The sequence below is a fragment of the Lepisosteus oculatus genome, chromosome 9, assembly GCF_040954835.1.
Source record: "Lepisosteus oculatus isolate fLepOcu1 chromosome 9, fLepOcu1.hap2, whole genome shotgun sequence".
NCBI classification, from domain to species: Eukaryota; Metazoa; Chordata; class Actinopteri; order Semionotiformes; family Lepisosteidae; genus Lepisosteus; species Lepisosteus oculatus.
Genome location: NC_090704.1, coordinates 14,288,133 through 14,303,736, shown reverse-complemented (window position 1 = coordinate 14,303,736; position 15,604 = coordinate 14,288,133). Strand labels below are relative to the sequence as shown.

At 37.3% G+C, this 15,604-nt stretch overlaps 1 protein-coding gene across 1 annotated transcript; it reads left to right on the top strand.

The window, feature by feature from the left end:
* The first annotated feature begins 3,565 nt into the window (after window positions 1–3,565).
* Window positions 3,566–15,604, top strand: alg6 (ALG6 alpha-1,3-glucosyltransferase). The gene is made up of 14 exons (XM_006634916.3): window positions 3,566–3,771; window positions 4,414–4,498; window positions 4,939–5,028; window positions 5,433–5,521; window positions 5,933–6,015; window positions 6,100–6,164; window positions 6,321–6,506; window positions 8,540–8,675; window positions 10,433–10,518; window positions 11,362–11,446; window positions 11,554–11,624; window positions 13,234–13,302; window positions 13,955–14,150; window positions 15,169–15,604. Exons 1-14 carry the CDS (start codon window positions 3,690–3,692, stop codon window positions 15,364–15,366), a joined length of 1,521 nt encoding a protein of 506 aa, XP_006634979.2. The 5' UTR covers window positions 3,566–3,689; the 3' UTR covers window positions 15,367–15,604.

Sequence of the window (15,604 nt, the reverse complement as noted above, 5' to 3'; positions counted from 1 at the left end):
ATAACGGGAATATATGTATATGAACAATTGTCATTATGTTCTCTGCAATTTACCTAATGCTCCTAAACCTATTTTTAGAATTAACAATGAAACAGAAGCCACTGTGCCAGTCCAAAAGACCATCGCTAGGTGGCGTTTACTAGTGTCCAATTTCTTTTCAAACAACTTGAAAAGATATGAACTTTTGAAATACCACCGTAGCATTATAACAGTCTTTTAAAACTGGCATGTTGAAATTGATCAGCGAGAGATATAAAGAACCGAAGTTGCTTCAGGGATAGATCTTTATTTTGGAGTAGGAGCACTGTGAAATAGTTTAAATTCGGTGGGTTTTTAATCAAGTAGTTCATTTAAAATCTGGTGTGGGAAAAAGTCGACTCTTCAGCAAGTGCAGGATTATTGATAGATCCCTTTTTATAAAAATGAAGTCACGTAACAGCCATTCAACTCAAATTTGGGATAGTAATCTATATATCAATATAAAGAGCACCTTTAGTGTGTCACCCTCTGTTTTAAATGCAGTTTATTAGTAGAATGTAGATATAGCTATGACGTCGGTATGAACTACAAGCTAACATACAGGTATATATAAACAACTAAACCTCACGTTTCATGTTTATTTTCCTTACTGCGTACTGACAATAACTCGGTTTAAGACAGCAGCAAGAATTAAAAAAAAAATACATCGATGGTGAGTTAATTTCACTTCTAAAAAGTAAAAGTGATTGGAGTGGGGAAGTTAAAGCGGAAATGTGGAAAAGGTTAGAAATAACATCCTCTCTGAGCGTTTCCACTTGAAACAAAATTTCCAGGTATTTGTTTTTGCACAGTTCATTCATTACAGTTAAATTGGGTGTTATCTATGAAAAGAAATAAATGATTTCCCATATCCTACAACAAACGCGCGTTTTATTTTTATTCATTAACGAGTTATTTTTTCGTAGAAAAGCAGCAGGTAACCCATTCTGCGTGTTTTAATCCGAATGCGACGTCGCTAAAACGGAGAGGCAGAAACCTTCAAGCAGGCACTAGTGGCTGTTAGGGTATCTGAAACAACAGGAACTACATGGCATGTAGCCTAAGGATGTGAATCGTACTGATAAAGTTATTGTTATTGATGCTTATGCAGAAGATATCATATTTGACTAATGCCAACTCTCATTCCTAGTAAACGTTACTGTATGTGCCGCATATGTGCGTACTGTATATTGTATATTGTCCTGCAACGGATTGCAGGCTAATACCTTTAACTAAAGGGCAGACTGATATGAATTTTAATATTAGTACTACTCAAATATGTGACTCATACTTTGATGCATTCTTAAATATGTATATGCATTGTCTTTTTTTCATTGTCTTTGATATTAACAAAAATAAATTCTCAAAACAAAATGATCACTATGTAATCTCCGTTTAGAAGCGAGAGGTCGAATGATGGATAATGTGGAAAACTTGCTCCGCTGAAGACCACCGACGTGTGTCGTATTCGAGCCTGACCTTTGGTGCTGCACCTGCTCCTCAGCTGAGCACAGGTGGGGTGGAGAGAGCGCGAGAGCACTTCATTCCCACACCCTCGTGGAGTAAAATGCTTCAAGGCTGAGGGTCGCCCACTCCACATTAGTTCCAACCTTTGTGAGAATGACTAAAGATTACTTTTAAATTAAAAATGTGAAGCTCGCTTTATCAGAATATCAAATGCGAATTTAATTTTTGTATGTTCTCCGTACACAACGTCAAGGGAATGTCGTTTAATGAGGCTTAAATCTGAGGAAGTAGCATACATCTAGTCCTAACCGCCGCTGAATTATTTTTAGTATAAAATGAACAATTCGTGGTTCTACACTGCATCCAACACGAAACTAATGCAGTTTTTCTATTCATGACACATAAGTTTCCTACTGACACGTCGGAGCAAAAGCTATACAGAAGTGCTGTGCTTTTGCTGCTTATAATATAAATTTTGTTGAAACGAAATCGCTCAGATGCAGTACGCTGCGGTTTTACTAGGCTGGAAGGGAACGGTAATTTCAAACAAAGCCAACCCTAGTAGGTAAACATATTACACCGTGTAACGGTAAACAACACGACTCCAGCAGTAATAGTAGGTTGATACTCTACGGTCACGATCAGAAATTTCGAGGCACGCTTTGCCTCTAACGCCGACGAAATAGTCTTTAGATATGTGGGATCTACGAAAAGTGAAAACACCTTCATGACCAAATCACAGACAGTAAATGTAGATACAGCAGTTACTGAATATTTAAAAGGGGAAGAGATGAAGCAATAAATGACAAAGTAAAGCTGGCACACAGTGCATTAATAACTAATGGACACCTTCCAATGACTAATAGGCTTCCCGTTGTAATGAAAGTGTCGCTGCAAATCAGCGGTTGTCCAAGGTTATTATTATTTATAAATATTTGATGTATTAACTACAAAGGAGCACGTCTTATACAACAACTTTTTGACCCATGTAGAAAAGAACAATGGAACGGACGAACACACATATATCCGACTATTCCTTGGGGGCAGACTTGAACTTCTTTTTCAGAAATAAGCCTAGAGCTACCCGATGAGAAAACTGGTGGTTTTTAAACCGTTTTTTTCACCTCCATTTAAAAATCCTTCTTAATTCTCCACTCAAATGAATACTCCATACCAACTAGAATCTGCATTCCAACTCTTTTCATTAATTGCGTGAAAGATTATACGTAAGATTATAAAGTAGGGTTAAAATGAAATATGTTAACAACATGATCAAATGCTACCAATAATATCAAACAGTAGTTTTAAGAAATGTGTGCTGTCTTGGAATCTGCAATGAGTGCTCTTAAATGGCGTTTTTGAACACTGCAATCACACAGTGTATAGTGTCTTAAAAAGCTATTGACTTACCTTGTATTTGCATTACAGATACAAATTGTCAATGTCGAGCGGTACTTGACCTAAAGAGAACCGTGAATTTATGAAAATTAGTTCCACTCTTTTTGTTAAACAAAAATCAAATAATATTTCCACTTTTTTCATATTTGGAACAATGGTAGATATCTGATGTGAAATAAAGTAATTTTATGTTTAGCATGTAAACCATTAAATTGTAGCCTAGTTATGTAAAAAATAAAAATACATGATCTTAGTGCAGTTCAGTACAAACACAACTCTGACTTCTCACAATTGATCCACAAAGGAAAGTATTCTCCAGATATTTAACAGATTAATATCATTACACTGTATAGTGGAAGTTACACCTTTAACTAATAAGATGCTAACTGGGCTGGCCACTAAAATGCACCAAATGCCCCACAGCCGAAACGTTGTGTTTCCTTTCTTCTCTTTTCAGCATGGAATAAACCTTTACTTTTTCCACTTAAATGCATGAAGCTTTTTTTTTTAATTAGTTTTGAACATCGCCAGGTACTCGGTCTTTTAGTTAGGAATTTATTACTTATTGTACTTTTTTTAAAACGGGAACCAACATTTTACAGCTCACCTTCCCAGGTAAAACAAACTCTCAGTCCTGTGACGTCATAACTAAGCGCCGGAGTAGGAGGCATGTGTTTTGTGTCCCTAATGCTGACGTTTTGAATAAGGAAGTGTATGAAGTCTTTATGAAAGAAAGACGTGTAGTGGTACAATGAGCTGTATCTGCAATCGAGACGAAGTAACGTTTTGAAATAATTTAACCCGTAATGGAGAACTGGAGCCTTATATCGCTTTGTGTTCTGTTGGCTCTGACGGCGAGATGGGCAGTCTCTTTGAGCTCATATTCAGGTTGTAACGATAATCTCGGCAGTTAACGCTCCGATTTGTATATATCTTTTCATTTTTAAAGCTGTTTCTTGAAGTATGTTCACATTTATTCTGCTATTTTATGTGACGATGCAAGCAAAACTATGCAAAACGCTCCATATCAAAAGGATCCACGTTTTAGTTCTGTGTTTAATAGATGCATTTCTTTGGATGTGAATGAATGGAAACGTGTTTTTACTAACAGTTTGGAAGTGCTTAGTGTTCTGACGTGTTTGCTGCATACGTGGTCATGCCAAATTGCTTATTATTGCATATTAACGAGACACTTTTGTCCATTGCTTTGAGAATTTAACTTAATTGAAGAATCTGGTTGTATTACTCTTCTAAACTTATATGGTAAACAAGAGTCTAGGGAGCCCTGGGGTCTCTACAGCGTAGGACGTCCCTTAAAAAAAGAAAACATTGCATGTCCCCTTCTTGCAAATCAACAGTCTCCCGCAGTGCACAGTGTTAAGACATAGAGATGTGTTAAAAGGTGTTGCCTGAAAGGGTACGCTTGTGTTGGAGTGGTGTTTGCTTGCTAGAAATCACCTGGAATGTAAATTAGTTTTGCCTGTTGCAAGAAGGAAGGTGCATGAAGGAACTTTTCATGCCTTCTTGTAGGTGCAGGCAAGCCACCAATGTTTGGGGACTATGAAGCTCAGAGACACTGGCAAGAATTGACCTATAATCTTCCTGTTCAGCAATGGTTTGTAATTGTTTGTGCAATATGAATAAGTTGATGGATAAAAGCAGCAATACACTCTGCCTCTGGGTGTCTTTCACCAATATATCTGTGTTTTGGAATTTGAAGTCTTGTTAAAACTTTCCCTTTGAAGAATTCCCTTTGAGGAACTTGTACATAATCAATCTGATTTTGCCACATTTCAGACTTGGTGATGGCCCTCAAATGTTTTGCATTATATAAATCTCAAATTTATTTTTAAAAAGTCCTAGGAGAATAACAGTAACACTCTTCACTTTCAGTGTTGCAATGTTTTCAGGTCAGAATTGCATCCAGACTATGGGTACAGTAGTTAATTGCAGTTACCAGCTTTGATATTATTTTTGGATTCGAAAGACTGTTTTTGTGATTCATGATCTAAGAATATATAACTCTTCAGTTTCCTCTGTGTGTTCTCAATTGAGGTACTTCAATACCAGTGACAACAACCTCCTCTACTGGGGTCTTGATTATCCACCTCTAACAGCTTACCACAGTCTTCTCTGTGCTCACGTGTGAGTCTCTCTTTTCTCCTACAAAAATGAACATGGTTTAGACCGATAACTCCAGCACAAGTAAGTGTGCATTTCAGGAGTTGTGATGTAATGCGTTTCAGGTACTGATGTTTATTTAAGAACATGATTTACAGTTTACCATATATTTTGTTTTTAGTAACATTTTATTGAAGTGTCTGCCTGCAAAAATGTCTGAGCCTTTTTGTTTCCCCACAGAGTATTCTTTTTAGTCATTGTGGCCGAATGATTTAACATGAGAAATGGGCCAAGCGAATTACTCCAATGGGGAGTGCTCTTTTATTTTTACCTAAACCTTCTTCCTAGCTGCCACAAGCCTCCAGATATTTCCCTGTGATGCAGCAGAAACACTTTTGAAATGGATTTTATATGGTTTCTTTTTGCAGAGCTCGGTTAATAAATCCAGACTGGATTGCCTTGCACACATCACGAGGTTACGAAAGCATCACTCACAAGTTATACATGCGAGCCACAGGTAAGGGTTATTAGCATGAGCCATTTATGGAATTGACAAAAGGAATCCCATAATCCCCTTTTTTAATGAGCAATTACTCATGTGATGCAAAACGGTCAAACTGAGTATGCATATGTATGATATATAGTTCAGGTAGGTAGCTGCGTCAGCATGCGTAGGCTGCAAAGGAACAAGTAAGAGGTTTATTCTATGCTGTAAAGATAAGAAAAAAAACACAATGTTGTGTTTTCTTTCTTCTCTTTTCAGCATGGAATAAACCTATTACTTGTTCCTTTGTATGATATATAGCTTTCAAATATTTGAAGAATGGCGCATTTATGCAAGAGCCTGGAATTTTCATGCTCAGTAAATGCTGTAACTACATAGAAAAAAAACGTTGGCTGTAAATTAACACTGTTTTGTTTCATTCAGTTCTGGTTGCCGACATCTTAATATACATTCCAGTAGTCCTTCTGTACTGTTTCTGTTTGAGTGAAGGGTCTGCAAAAAAGAAGGTATGGGATTTTCCTTTCAAAGAAATGCCTTACCCACATATTCCAATTTGAGATAATTTCATCATCGTATTATTCTCCTTTCAGGTTTCTACAATGCTGTGCATCTTGCTGTATCCAGGACTGATTTTAATTGATTATGGACATTTTCAGTATCCTTGGAAGCAGGAAAAAATACATTTTTGCTCATGAAAAGGATGACCACATTTAGTATTACTTGCCTCAATTATCTTTCGTCAGTCGCACCGGGAAAGTATGAGTTAATGTACTTTTGTTTTTGAAGTATAATTTCCTTAACAACTGCACACATATAACTGTGTGAGTCTGGGTTTGGCCCTCTGGGGAGTGCTGGGCCTGGGGCAGGGCTGGGATTTGTTTGGCTCCTTCGCGTTCAGCTTGGCTCTGAACTACAAGCAAATGGAGCTATATCACGCATTGCCATTTTTCTGCTATCTCCTAGGGAAGTGTACTAAGCAGGGTCTGACAGGCAAAGGGTAAGTCAAAGCACTGTGTGTATTTCCGTTTTCACCCACAGTAGTGTACTGCAATTCAAACAGATGAATATAGCAGGCTCTACATATCTTCTACATACATTAGTTACAGAAATAGGGTTTGGCACTCTCCAGCTTCAGCAATGCTAGTCACTTAGCTGGGAAGCATCATGGGAGCTTTGTTAAACTCAACTTATTTGACAGTGACAATCTCTTCTGTGTTTTTTGAACTCTTGTTCACCCCAGCAGCTCAGAGAACTGAATGGCTTCTTCTTGTTTGTGATCGATCTGATGTTTTGAAAGGGCAGTTAAGATTTGAGATAGAAAAAAACAGTTTAGATGTCATCTTCATCTGCCATAAGGCATTTTGAAATCTAAGCTTGTTTGTGTTTTAACCAGCCTTTATCATTACGGTATCTAAATTATACACAATTACTCAGTTTATCAAGGCAATGAATAGTACCTTTGAGCGCTATACTAATCTTAATCGAAGATGTTGTATTTTAATGTGTGTGATCAATCCTGTGACTGTCCAGAATTACATCACAACCCTGTTACTGCACACCATAATGTTGAACCTTCTAACAATTCAAAAACATACAGTGGTACTAATAAATGCTTGTATGATGTGCATTTCAATGCATCAAATGCATTTCATTAGGACAGGGACACAGGTCAGCTACTGCTGAAGTACAACACCCATTTGGTGGCAGCCATTATGTGCTGGCGTCTGCCACCACACAACAAATCTGGTGATGAAGTGAGAAATTGCTTCTCTAATTGAATTAATGGAGAGCTTTTGGGAGGCCAGATTGTGCAAGCCCACAGTGGAATTTAGCCAGGATGCCAGGGTTAGCAGGGTTAGTTCCTTATGAACAGTCACATGGAATCTTCAATGACCAAGCTGTCAGGATGTCAGTTAAATATGCCCTTCTTTGGATAAGACATACTACAGCACAGTGTTCATGTTCACCATGCGGGGACCATATTCTACTGCTGTGTTAATCCTGGTTCATAGGGTAGAGCACTAGCTATTGGTCTGCCAACACCACTCAAAATATAATGTACAGTACTAACACACTTATTCTTTTTATTTAGCATTTATATTGAATGGTTAAAAATAAATACAGATTGGAGCCTGTGGTTGCTGGTAACAAATTATGCATTAGGGTAAATGTGCTATAACGTGCTTTGTATATGCAGTGGTGTACATTAATTTAATCTGCTGTAAAACCATGTCAATTGGAGACTAAATGTTTTGATTAAGTAACAGAATATACAGTATGTACTATCCATTAACTCATGTTCCTGTAGTAAGCCGTATAAAGTGAAGTGTCAAAGTTTAAGATTCCATTTTCTGCAATCACATCAGAAACAATGAGAAAAAGGAAATGTGTATAGATAACAAAAACAAGAAATTGCTTTTCAAGAGCACATGTACATTGCATGCTGGGCAGATATTCTTTCAGAGTATTTTTTGAAGCAGTAAAATTTAATGCTGTCACTAATGTCCTCACATTTGTTGATTTAGTAACAATGTACCAAGGGCATTTGGTGGCAAATGTATCAGTGGATTAGATTGCTTGCAGCAGAAATGTGCAGATGACACACAAGCTATGCAGGAGTTCTTCAGCTATTCCTGTTTGAACGACTTCATGAGAACACGCATTGACTAGTGGGATAGGCTGTGCTTCAAGAAAATGTTTTAATGAAGAATATAAAATGACATGGCCCAAGTGGCATTTTTCAAGATCTCAGCATTTGCAGAATAATTTAATCTACTTCATTTGGTTTGAACTGGTTTGATCTGAATCCATCTTTCTAACACATCTTTCAATTATGCAGCTATTGTGATCAATTTCTTGTGCATTGTCTTCATTTATAAAATACATTTGGGTCTCTAAAACTGTACAGCTTTCCTAAGGAGAAGTTTACTTTTGAATCAATGAATTGGTCAAATTTAAGGTATTTTGACATCCTGTACCCGTATGCTGTTGTGAACATTATTTCTGTAAGCGAATGTTTGTGTGCTGCAGATTGGTCCACCTGATGAAGATTGCAGTCACAGTGATAGGCTCCTTTGCTCTTTGCTGGCTGCCTTTCCTGTCAGACTCCCAGCAGATCTTTCAGGTTCTCCGTCGGCTCTTTCCTGTGGACCGAGGTCTGTTCGAGGTGAGCTCAAAGCACCAAGGTCACAAAGGAGAAAGGGACACATTTCTCTCGTCAACCTGTGTCAGAGTCTTTTTCCTTGTGGCTTTGTTCATGTCATCTTTCTCACTTCAAAATTCACCTTCTTCTTGCTTCCTTCTGCTGGTTTTAGTTTGTTTTTTTTGCTGTCGTTTAAGTGGAAATAATTTGTCTTCTAGTTAAAAGGCTATGGAAAAAAATAGATTTCAAGACAAGTCTTTGTTGGATATCAATCCACATAATTTATTGGGTGGGCATCTCATCACTTCATTGAGATCCGTACATAAGCAGTGTTTTGTTGCCAGGACGGCACTGTGTGGGTCTGTGAGAGATGATTTAAAAACTTTGGCAGCGGTACCTGTCCTTGAAAACCCTATACAGAATGTGAGCCAGCGCTATGAAGCAAAGCATCCAGTGTATGTTCACATCTGAAAAAATGTAAACCATGCGTGGCAAAATGAAGAATTAAGATGCATCTGAATTGGAACTGGAAAGTGAAAGTGTAAAAAAAAAATCAGTTGTACTTGAAGCCACTAAAAAAGAGGTTGTGTTCTTCAAACATCTCCCCCCCCCCTCCAAAAAAATTGTTTTTAAATTGAGAACCTATTAAAAAATAATAAGTAGATGACGTAAGTCTTTATTTATGGAATATAAATACAAAATAACAGGGCATGAGTGACTTTATAATAGAGCTGGAATGCAAGTGGCTCGATTGGATGTCAGACTGAACTAATTGTGAAATTGTACACGTAAGCAGGCCTGAGTAAGTTTATACTGAGGCGCCTGTAGAACATTCTCTGTCTCCAGTTCCCTTTTACGAAAATGGCAACAAATGCTGATGGCTGTAAGATTCTTCGCTGGCTTATAGGTGAGGTGCCTTACACATTTGCCTCTGTGGCCTAACCCAGTCTTCATGTGTTCCTTTCAGCAGATTCAAGGAGCATTCTCCCTGTTATTTCGAGTGGGTTGGTAGCGAAGCTGTTGGTTAGCTAGCCTGCGAGCAATAATGTTCACACAGCTGTGATTTGGACAGCTGTGTTTGAGAAGAGTGTACAGTATCATGGCCACGATAGCCAAGGCTGTCAGTTTGATATCAAATTTGATCCAAGCACAACTGCTAAAGTCTTCAAGCCTTTTATAAATCGCATTGCACTTCTTCATTCACCACAACCAAAAAAGGGAGGAAAATGCTTGTGTTTTGGAATCATTTTAACAGCAAGAACTTTGAGGTTGTATTGAGTGTCGGCTCGCCTTTTAATATTGTTCTTCTAGATGGTTTGCTTCCAGAGTGTATTTCTGGTGCGCGGAAATAGAGCTAATCTGATTAGCTGGATATGCTTAACCCACTGTCCTTTACGTTTACAAATAAGCACATACTTTTTTTACCTCCCTTGTGTTCGATTGACAGGAAAATTTATTGCAATATAAATTCTTCAGTGTGACCCCTCCCATAAAACAGAACCACAGAATGTCTCTGGAATTTTCATTGCACATTCATTTGGGAAGTGATTACAAACCAGCATACTACTTTTATTTTAAACCGCTAACTACTTTAAAATAGCTTTATGTTCTGTGTATGTTTAATAATTCTAACTTGTGGATGTTTTGTAATTTAACGAGTCACTTTTTCTTCATCTTTTTGCCAAACGTGTAATCAGAATAGTAACAATATAAGTATGGATTTTGAGGATTGTGTATGAAAAATGAGGATTTCTTTTAATGTAATTTTGTATGTTTGTTAGGATAAGGTGGCCAACACATGGTGCAGTCTAAGTGTTCTGATTAAGATAAAAAACCTGGTGTCTCCTCAATCACAGCTATATCTCAGGTAACCTTTTCCTTTTCCTTCTTTTAAACTTCTTTCTTAATCTTCTGCTCAATATCCTTGACAGAACATCTAAACTACTTGTACAAAATATAGTGCAGGGAGAGTAAGGGTAAGATATAATGACAGCTGAAAAGAGCTCTTGGTATCTGATCAACAGCTGGTAGGGACACTTTAACCAGAGTGCAGTTATTTTAAACTAAGCAAGGTGCTGCTGCATTAAGGGGAAACAAAAACATTTTAATAATTTATGGGATTTTATCTTGAGTGGTAAATATTTTCAATTTAGGTAGTCTAATCTCAAAGTTCTGTATCCAGCCAAGGTGTGAAGACTATAACTGAATTATACCTTTCTCCTTTCTTGTTTTAAGTGCCCTTGTGTGGGGATCTAAATTCAGAGGTTCTTTCAATCCATAATAGAGCTATTCTGCTAAATCTGATAATACTAAGGATTTAGAAGGCTCAGTTTACTGCCACATTAAAAATGTACAAATCATTAGTTTTTTTAAATAGGATAACTAACTACTTTAGTAAGATATGCAGGCAGATTGTTCTGTAGCTGGTCTAGGGATTAAAGGAAGGATAGATATCTTATGGATTATGGAAATATATGTATACTGTTTGACTTTTTGTCTGGCTCAGTCAGGGGCCGAGTCATGTTTAGTGCAGAATGTTATTGGATATGTACAGGTGCTTTTTGTCTCCTATATCTGCATCCATGAGTTCAAGTGTTCAGCACTTCAGGGTAGTTAAGAGCTTTGGTACATTCAAGGTGTTCTTCAAAACTCTGTAATTTACAGTAGTGAATTGCAGTCAACGACTGTAATTTCTCTGTTCTTTTTTCAGTTTTGCTGCCACTCTTCTCTTTCTTTTGCCCTCTTGTGTAAAATTGTTCATTGATCCTACATTCCGGGGATTCAAACTAGCACTGGTGAGTATTGTGATACTACTTAAAGTTTCTTTCATTTCTAGATAAATTTTGCTCTTTATATCCCAGTGCTTGAATAATAAAATAATTCATTCTTTTTTCAATTTTAGGTGAACTGCTCATTGGCATTTTTTCTATTTTCCTTTCAAGTTCATGAAAAGTCAATTCTTCTCCCTGCACTGTAAGTCAAAAAACTTTTGTTCCCTTTTGTGTGTGTCAACTAATGCTGGCGTCGAACTACACAACTTTTCCTAAGATTTTCAGTAGTAGCCTTCATTTACGTAATCGTAAGAAAATCACAGCGAGATGTAGAGAGTCGCAGCACGCGCTCGTTACCCTCTGTTTGTAGTGTGACACCCTCAGCGACTAATTCATAGCGCTCTTAACAGCCCCTATGACTCTCTGCGACTCGCTATGATAAAATCAAACTGGTTGGATTTTCTCGTAGCAAGTCACAAGTTGTAGGGGTTGGCTCTTGTGTCTGCGACAGTCAACAGCCACTCAACCGGAAGTACAATGCAGCTGCAAGGAAAGAAGGAAAGCGAGTGTTTTGGACTGCAAATGGAGGAGAGGCTCGTCGAACTTTGGAGCCAGCACAGATGTCTGTTTACTTTCGTGCCATGCCTTTTCTCTTATTCCGGTGTGCTCCATGTTAATTGGCTGCCAAAATGAGGTGAATTCGCAGGACTTTCGCAGTGCAATATGAGATTTGGAACCGTGATGAAAAGTCGTGAGGGAATCGTGTAATTAGTCACCCCCTGCGATTCCAAGTCGTATAATTGACACCCTCTAGGACAGAAAAGGCAGCAAATTTCAGCAACTGCAGTCATTAAATTTAACATGCTCTCTGACTAGAAGTGGTGAAGAGTCATGTAGTGTGGATTTTGTGAGAAAAAAAACCCACGGGAAACAACAGTTTGTTTAATGGATTTGATGAACAATGCATTAACCAAAAAGCCTACATGAACCAAGCTTCCAATATCCATCTTAAGGGTACATGTTCAAGTTAGGGCCTGTCCTTGAATCTTTATTCAGAGTCTGAAACGCTCCTCAGATGGACTTAAGCCATTGAGTTCCTGAATATAGACTACACATTACACTATAAGCATCCTTATCTTTACTTTTTAGGCAAACTAAGTTTACCTTTAAATAACAGCTCTAGTTAGAAGTGGACCCAAATGGAAATGGCTGACCAAAAGTCATACTTGACTTTTTTCTTAAATTAGGGATATTAATTGTTTACAGCACAGTGTATAAAAAGAGAGAGCAGCTGTATGCTTAGTTCTTACAGCATGGATTTTGTTACAGATTTTACTTATCTATTAATCTAGATTATCCAGATTGTTGCTTTATTAACTATTGAGTTATGTCTTGCACCTGTTTAAAAATCAATCAGTAATGCGTGGTCCTGGATTTGGAAAGAATGCATTTCAGCAGCAAAGTATGTTGTTTGAATAGGATCAATTATGAAGCTGTTGGAATGGGTGTAACAAGATCAGGAAAGCAGGACCTATAATTACTTGATCAGTGTAATATGGAACCTGGCTCAATGAAGTATGCAATCCTATCAGTAAAATACATATTTAATCTTGATTGAAATAGCTTGGCCTTGAGCTGTAATGGTTATATATTTTTAATTATCCATTCAGTGTGAAGCAATTTCCACGTTATTAAATTTAATTTGTCTGTTATTGGTATTTTACACGCCATCAATAGATATTAACCGTCAGTACTACTGCAGTTTGGCCTTAATATAATTTTTAATGCACAAGATTGTTTATTTTTTTTAGGCCAGTTTGCTTATTAATCAGTGAACTTCCATTCATGACCACCTGGTTCTTACAAGTGACTACATTCAGGTATGTTTTTGGACTCCCCTTTAACTAAATTATGTGATAAAATGTGAAGTTTTAATGTAAAAATTGGTACTTTTGTCTCTGTTAACACTGATATTGATTCAAGTGTATTTATATTTCTTTTGTAATAAAATATTTGTAATTAGAGATTTAAGAAATCACAATCACAGTAAGTTAGTTCAGTTCAACAATGCTAACTTTTGTCAGCTGGTAAATTCTTACAGCACATATTATTATGAGGATGTTACAGGATTATGTGTCCTAGGGTAAAACAGGACCTTTTTAACTACTGGTAACTAATTGTAAACTATGGATTGAATGTTCCTCACAGCCAGAGAAATTTTACTCAATCATTTTTTAAACCTGTAAAATGAAATTACATTTATGAGTTTAAGTGTTTTTTTTATTTTTACTCTGTACACCTAATTCGTTAGTAACCTAAGGGTTGCACTGAATGTGGAATGGGATGCAGTCTCATACATTTCTTTTTCATTTGTGTAAAAATCTAGCATTGTGTATAGCCATGCGTGTTTCCGATATCAAGTACTGTCAACAGCTGTCAAAGCCATCCTTTGTATATTTAATTACATGTCCATGTATTTTTAAACTTTTTTTTATCCTATTCATAACTTATATTTCTCTTCTGTTTTTACAGTATGCTCCCTCTTCTCCTTAAGGATGGCTTGCTTTTACCATATATTGTCACAAGCCTGGCGTTCCTTTTAATCTGCATGTCTCCGTTACCTGTGCTGGAACGTGCTTCTGAAGAAGACATGAAACTGAGATCACTCTTCCAGCGGATAACAAAATCTGTACCATGGCTAAACACTTCATTACTTGTTAAGTCTGGAGTAAGTAACATTTCTGTTATTGCATTTATATTTTTATGTACACCTGGTTTCTAGAACACTACTGAGGATATTCATTTAATGGGTAGCACATCTATTCCATTCATATTCAGTAACTGTTTAGTCCAATACTGCTGAACCCAGCAGACGGTGGGTACAAGGCAGTAAACTGTAATGGACAGGCATGCAGGCTGGGTACATGAGCACAGAGATGCACACACAAGGGGAGACAATTTGGAGAAGCCAATTAACCCAGATGGTATGTCTTTGGACTTTGAGAGGAAAATGGAGCACCTGGCGAAAAAAAATCAACAAGGCCACATGGAGAACGTATAAGCTTTCAAACCCAGGACTTGAAAGCCAGGAGGCAGCAAACTAACTCACCATGTCGCCCCTTAACGAGACAGATGTACATTTATTTTACTTTTATCAGTTAATATCAGTATAGAAAAGGAGCCAGCACTGATTTCAGGATGTGCAGTTTCGTAACGGCATTGAGGCCCATGAACACTAAATTGCACAATACTACTACTGCAGTTGTAGAAATACAGAGCCACCATATAAAAATCTATTAATTTGAATTTAGCACCGTGGTGTTTGTGTAGGTGACTTGGCAAAAGAAAAAAAATATCAAGTAAAACATCCCTCTTTAGTGTTTTAATGGACACTGTGCATTTTTTTCCTCCATGAGCTCTACTCCCAAATAAGTCATGTTGGAGACTAGGAGAGATAGCTTTATATAGTGGGAGTCATTAACAGGTTCGCCTAAGAATATTTACACAAGGGGCATAAAGAGGCTATGTGGTGTGTATAGTGTTTCATTAGCGGCTGGAACAGTTCTTGTCACTTACTTTAGTGATCCTTTGGTTTGCTCCTAAATAGACATGTTAATGTTGAAAGTACTGCAGCATGTGCCGTTTTCCTTCTTGTCCAAACTAAAATAAATGTTGGCCGCAGGGCTGTTACAAATGTTCTTGTGATGTTTTAACTTCTAAATTAAATTCTTGATCTTATTTTACAGTTTGTTCTTTCTGTTCTCTCCATGGCCGTCTTGAGTTTTATGAGCGCAGCACTGAGCCCCCCAGCAAAACTGCCCGATTTGTTTCCCGTTATGGTGTCTCTCTGCTCATATGTACACTTTGTGGGATTTTTGATATATTTCAATATGACTCACCTGATGGAATCACCCATTAAAAAGAACCAGAAGAAGAAAAACTGAACTCTTTTACTAAGAATGTGGTCTGGGCAGAGGACCAACCTGGTTTGAGAATCTCCAGAATGGGAATTCTTTAGATAAGCTGAGCCTAACATTTTCATGATGGGTAAGAGTTTTAACTTCCAAAAGGGATTAGATTTACAGAGAACAACTGCTTTAAGGTTCAAGCAGATACATAAATAATGTGGACATTCTTCTCTGTTGAAAAAATATTCAATTTTATTAAAATACTGTTTTACAA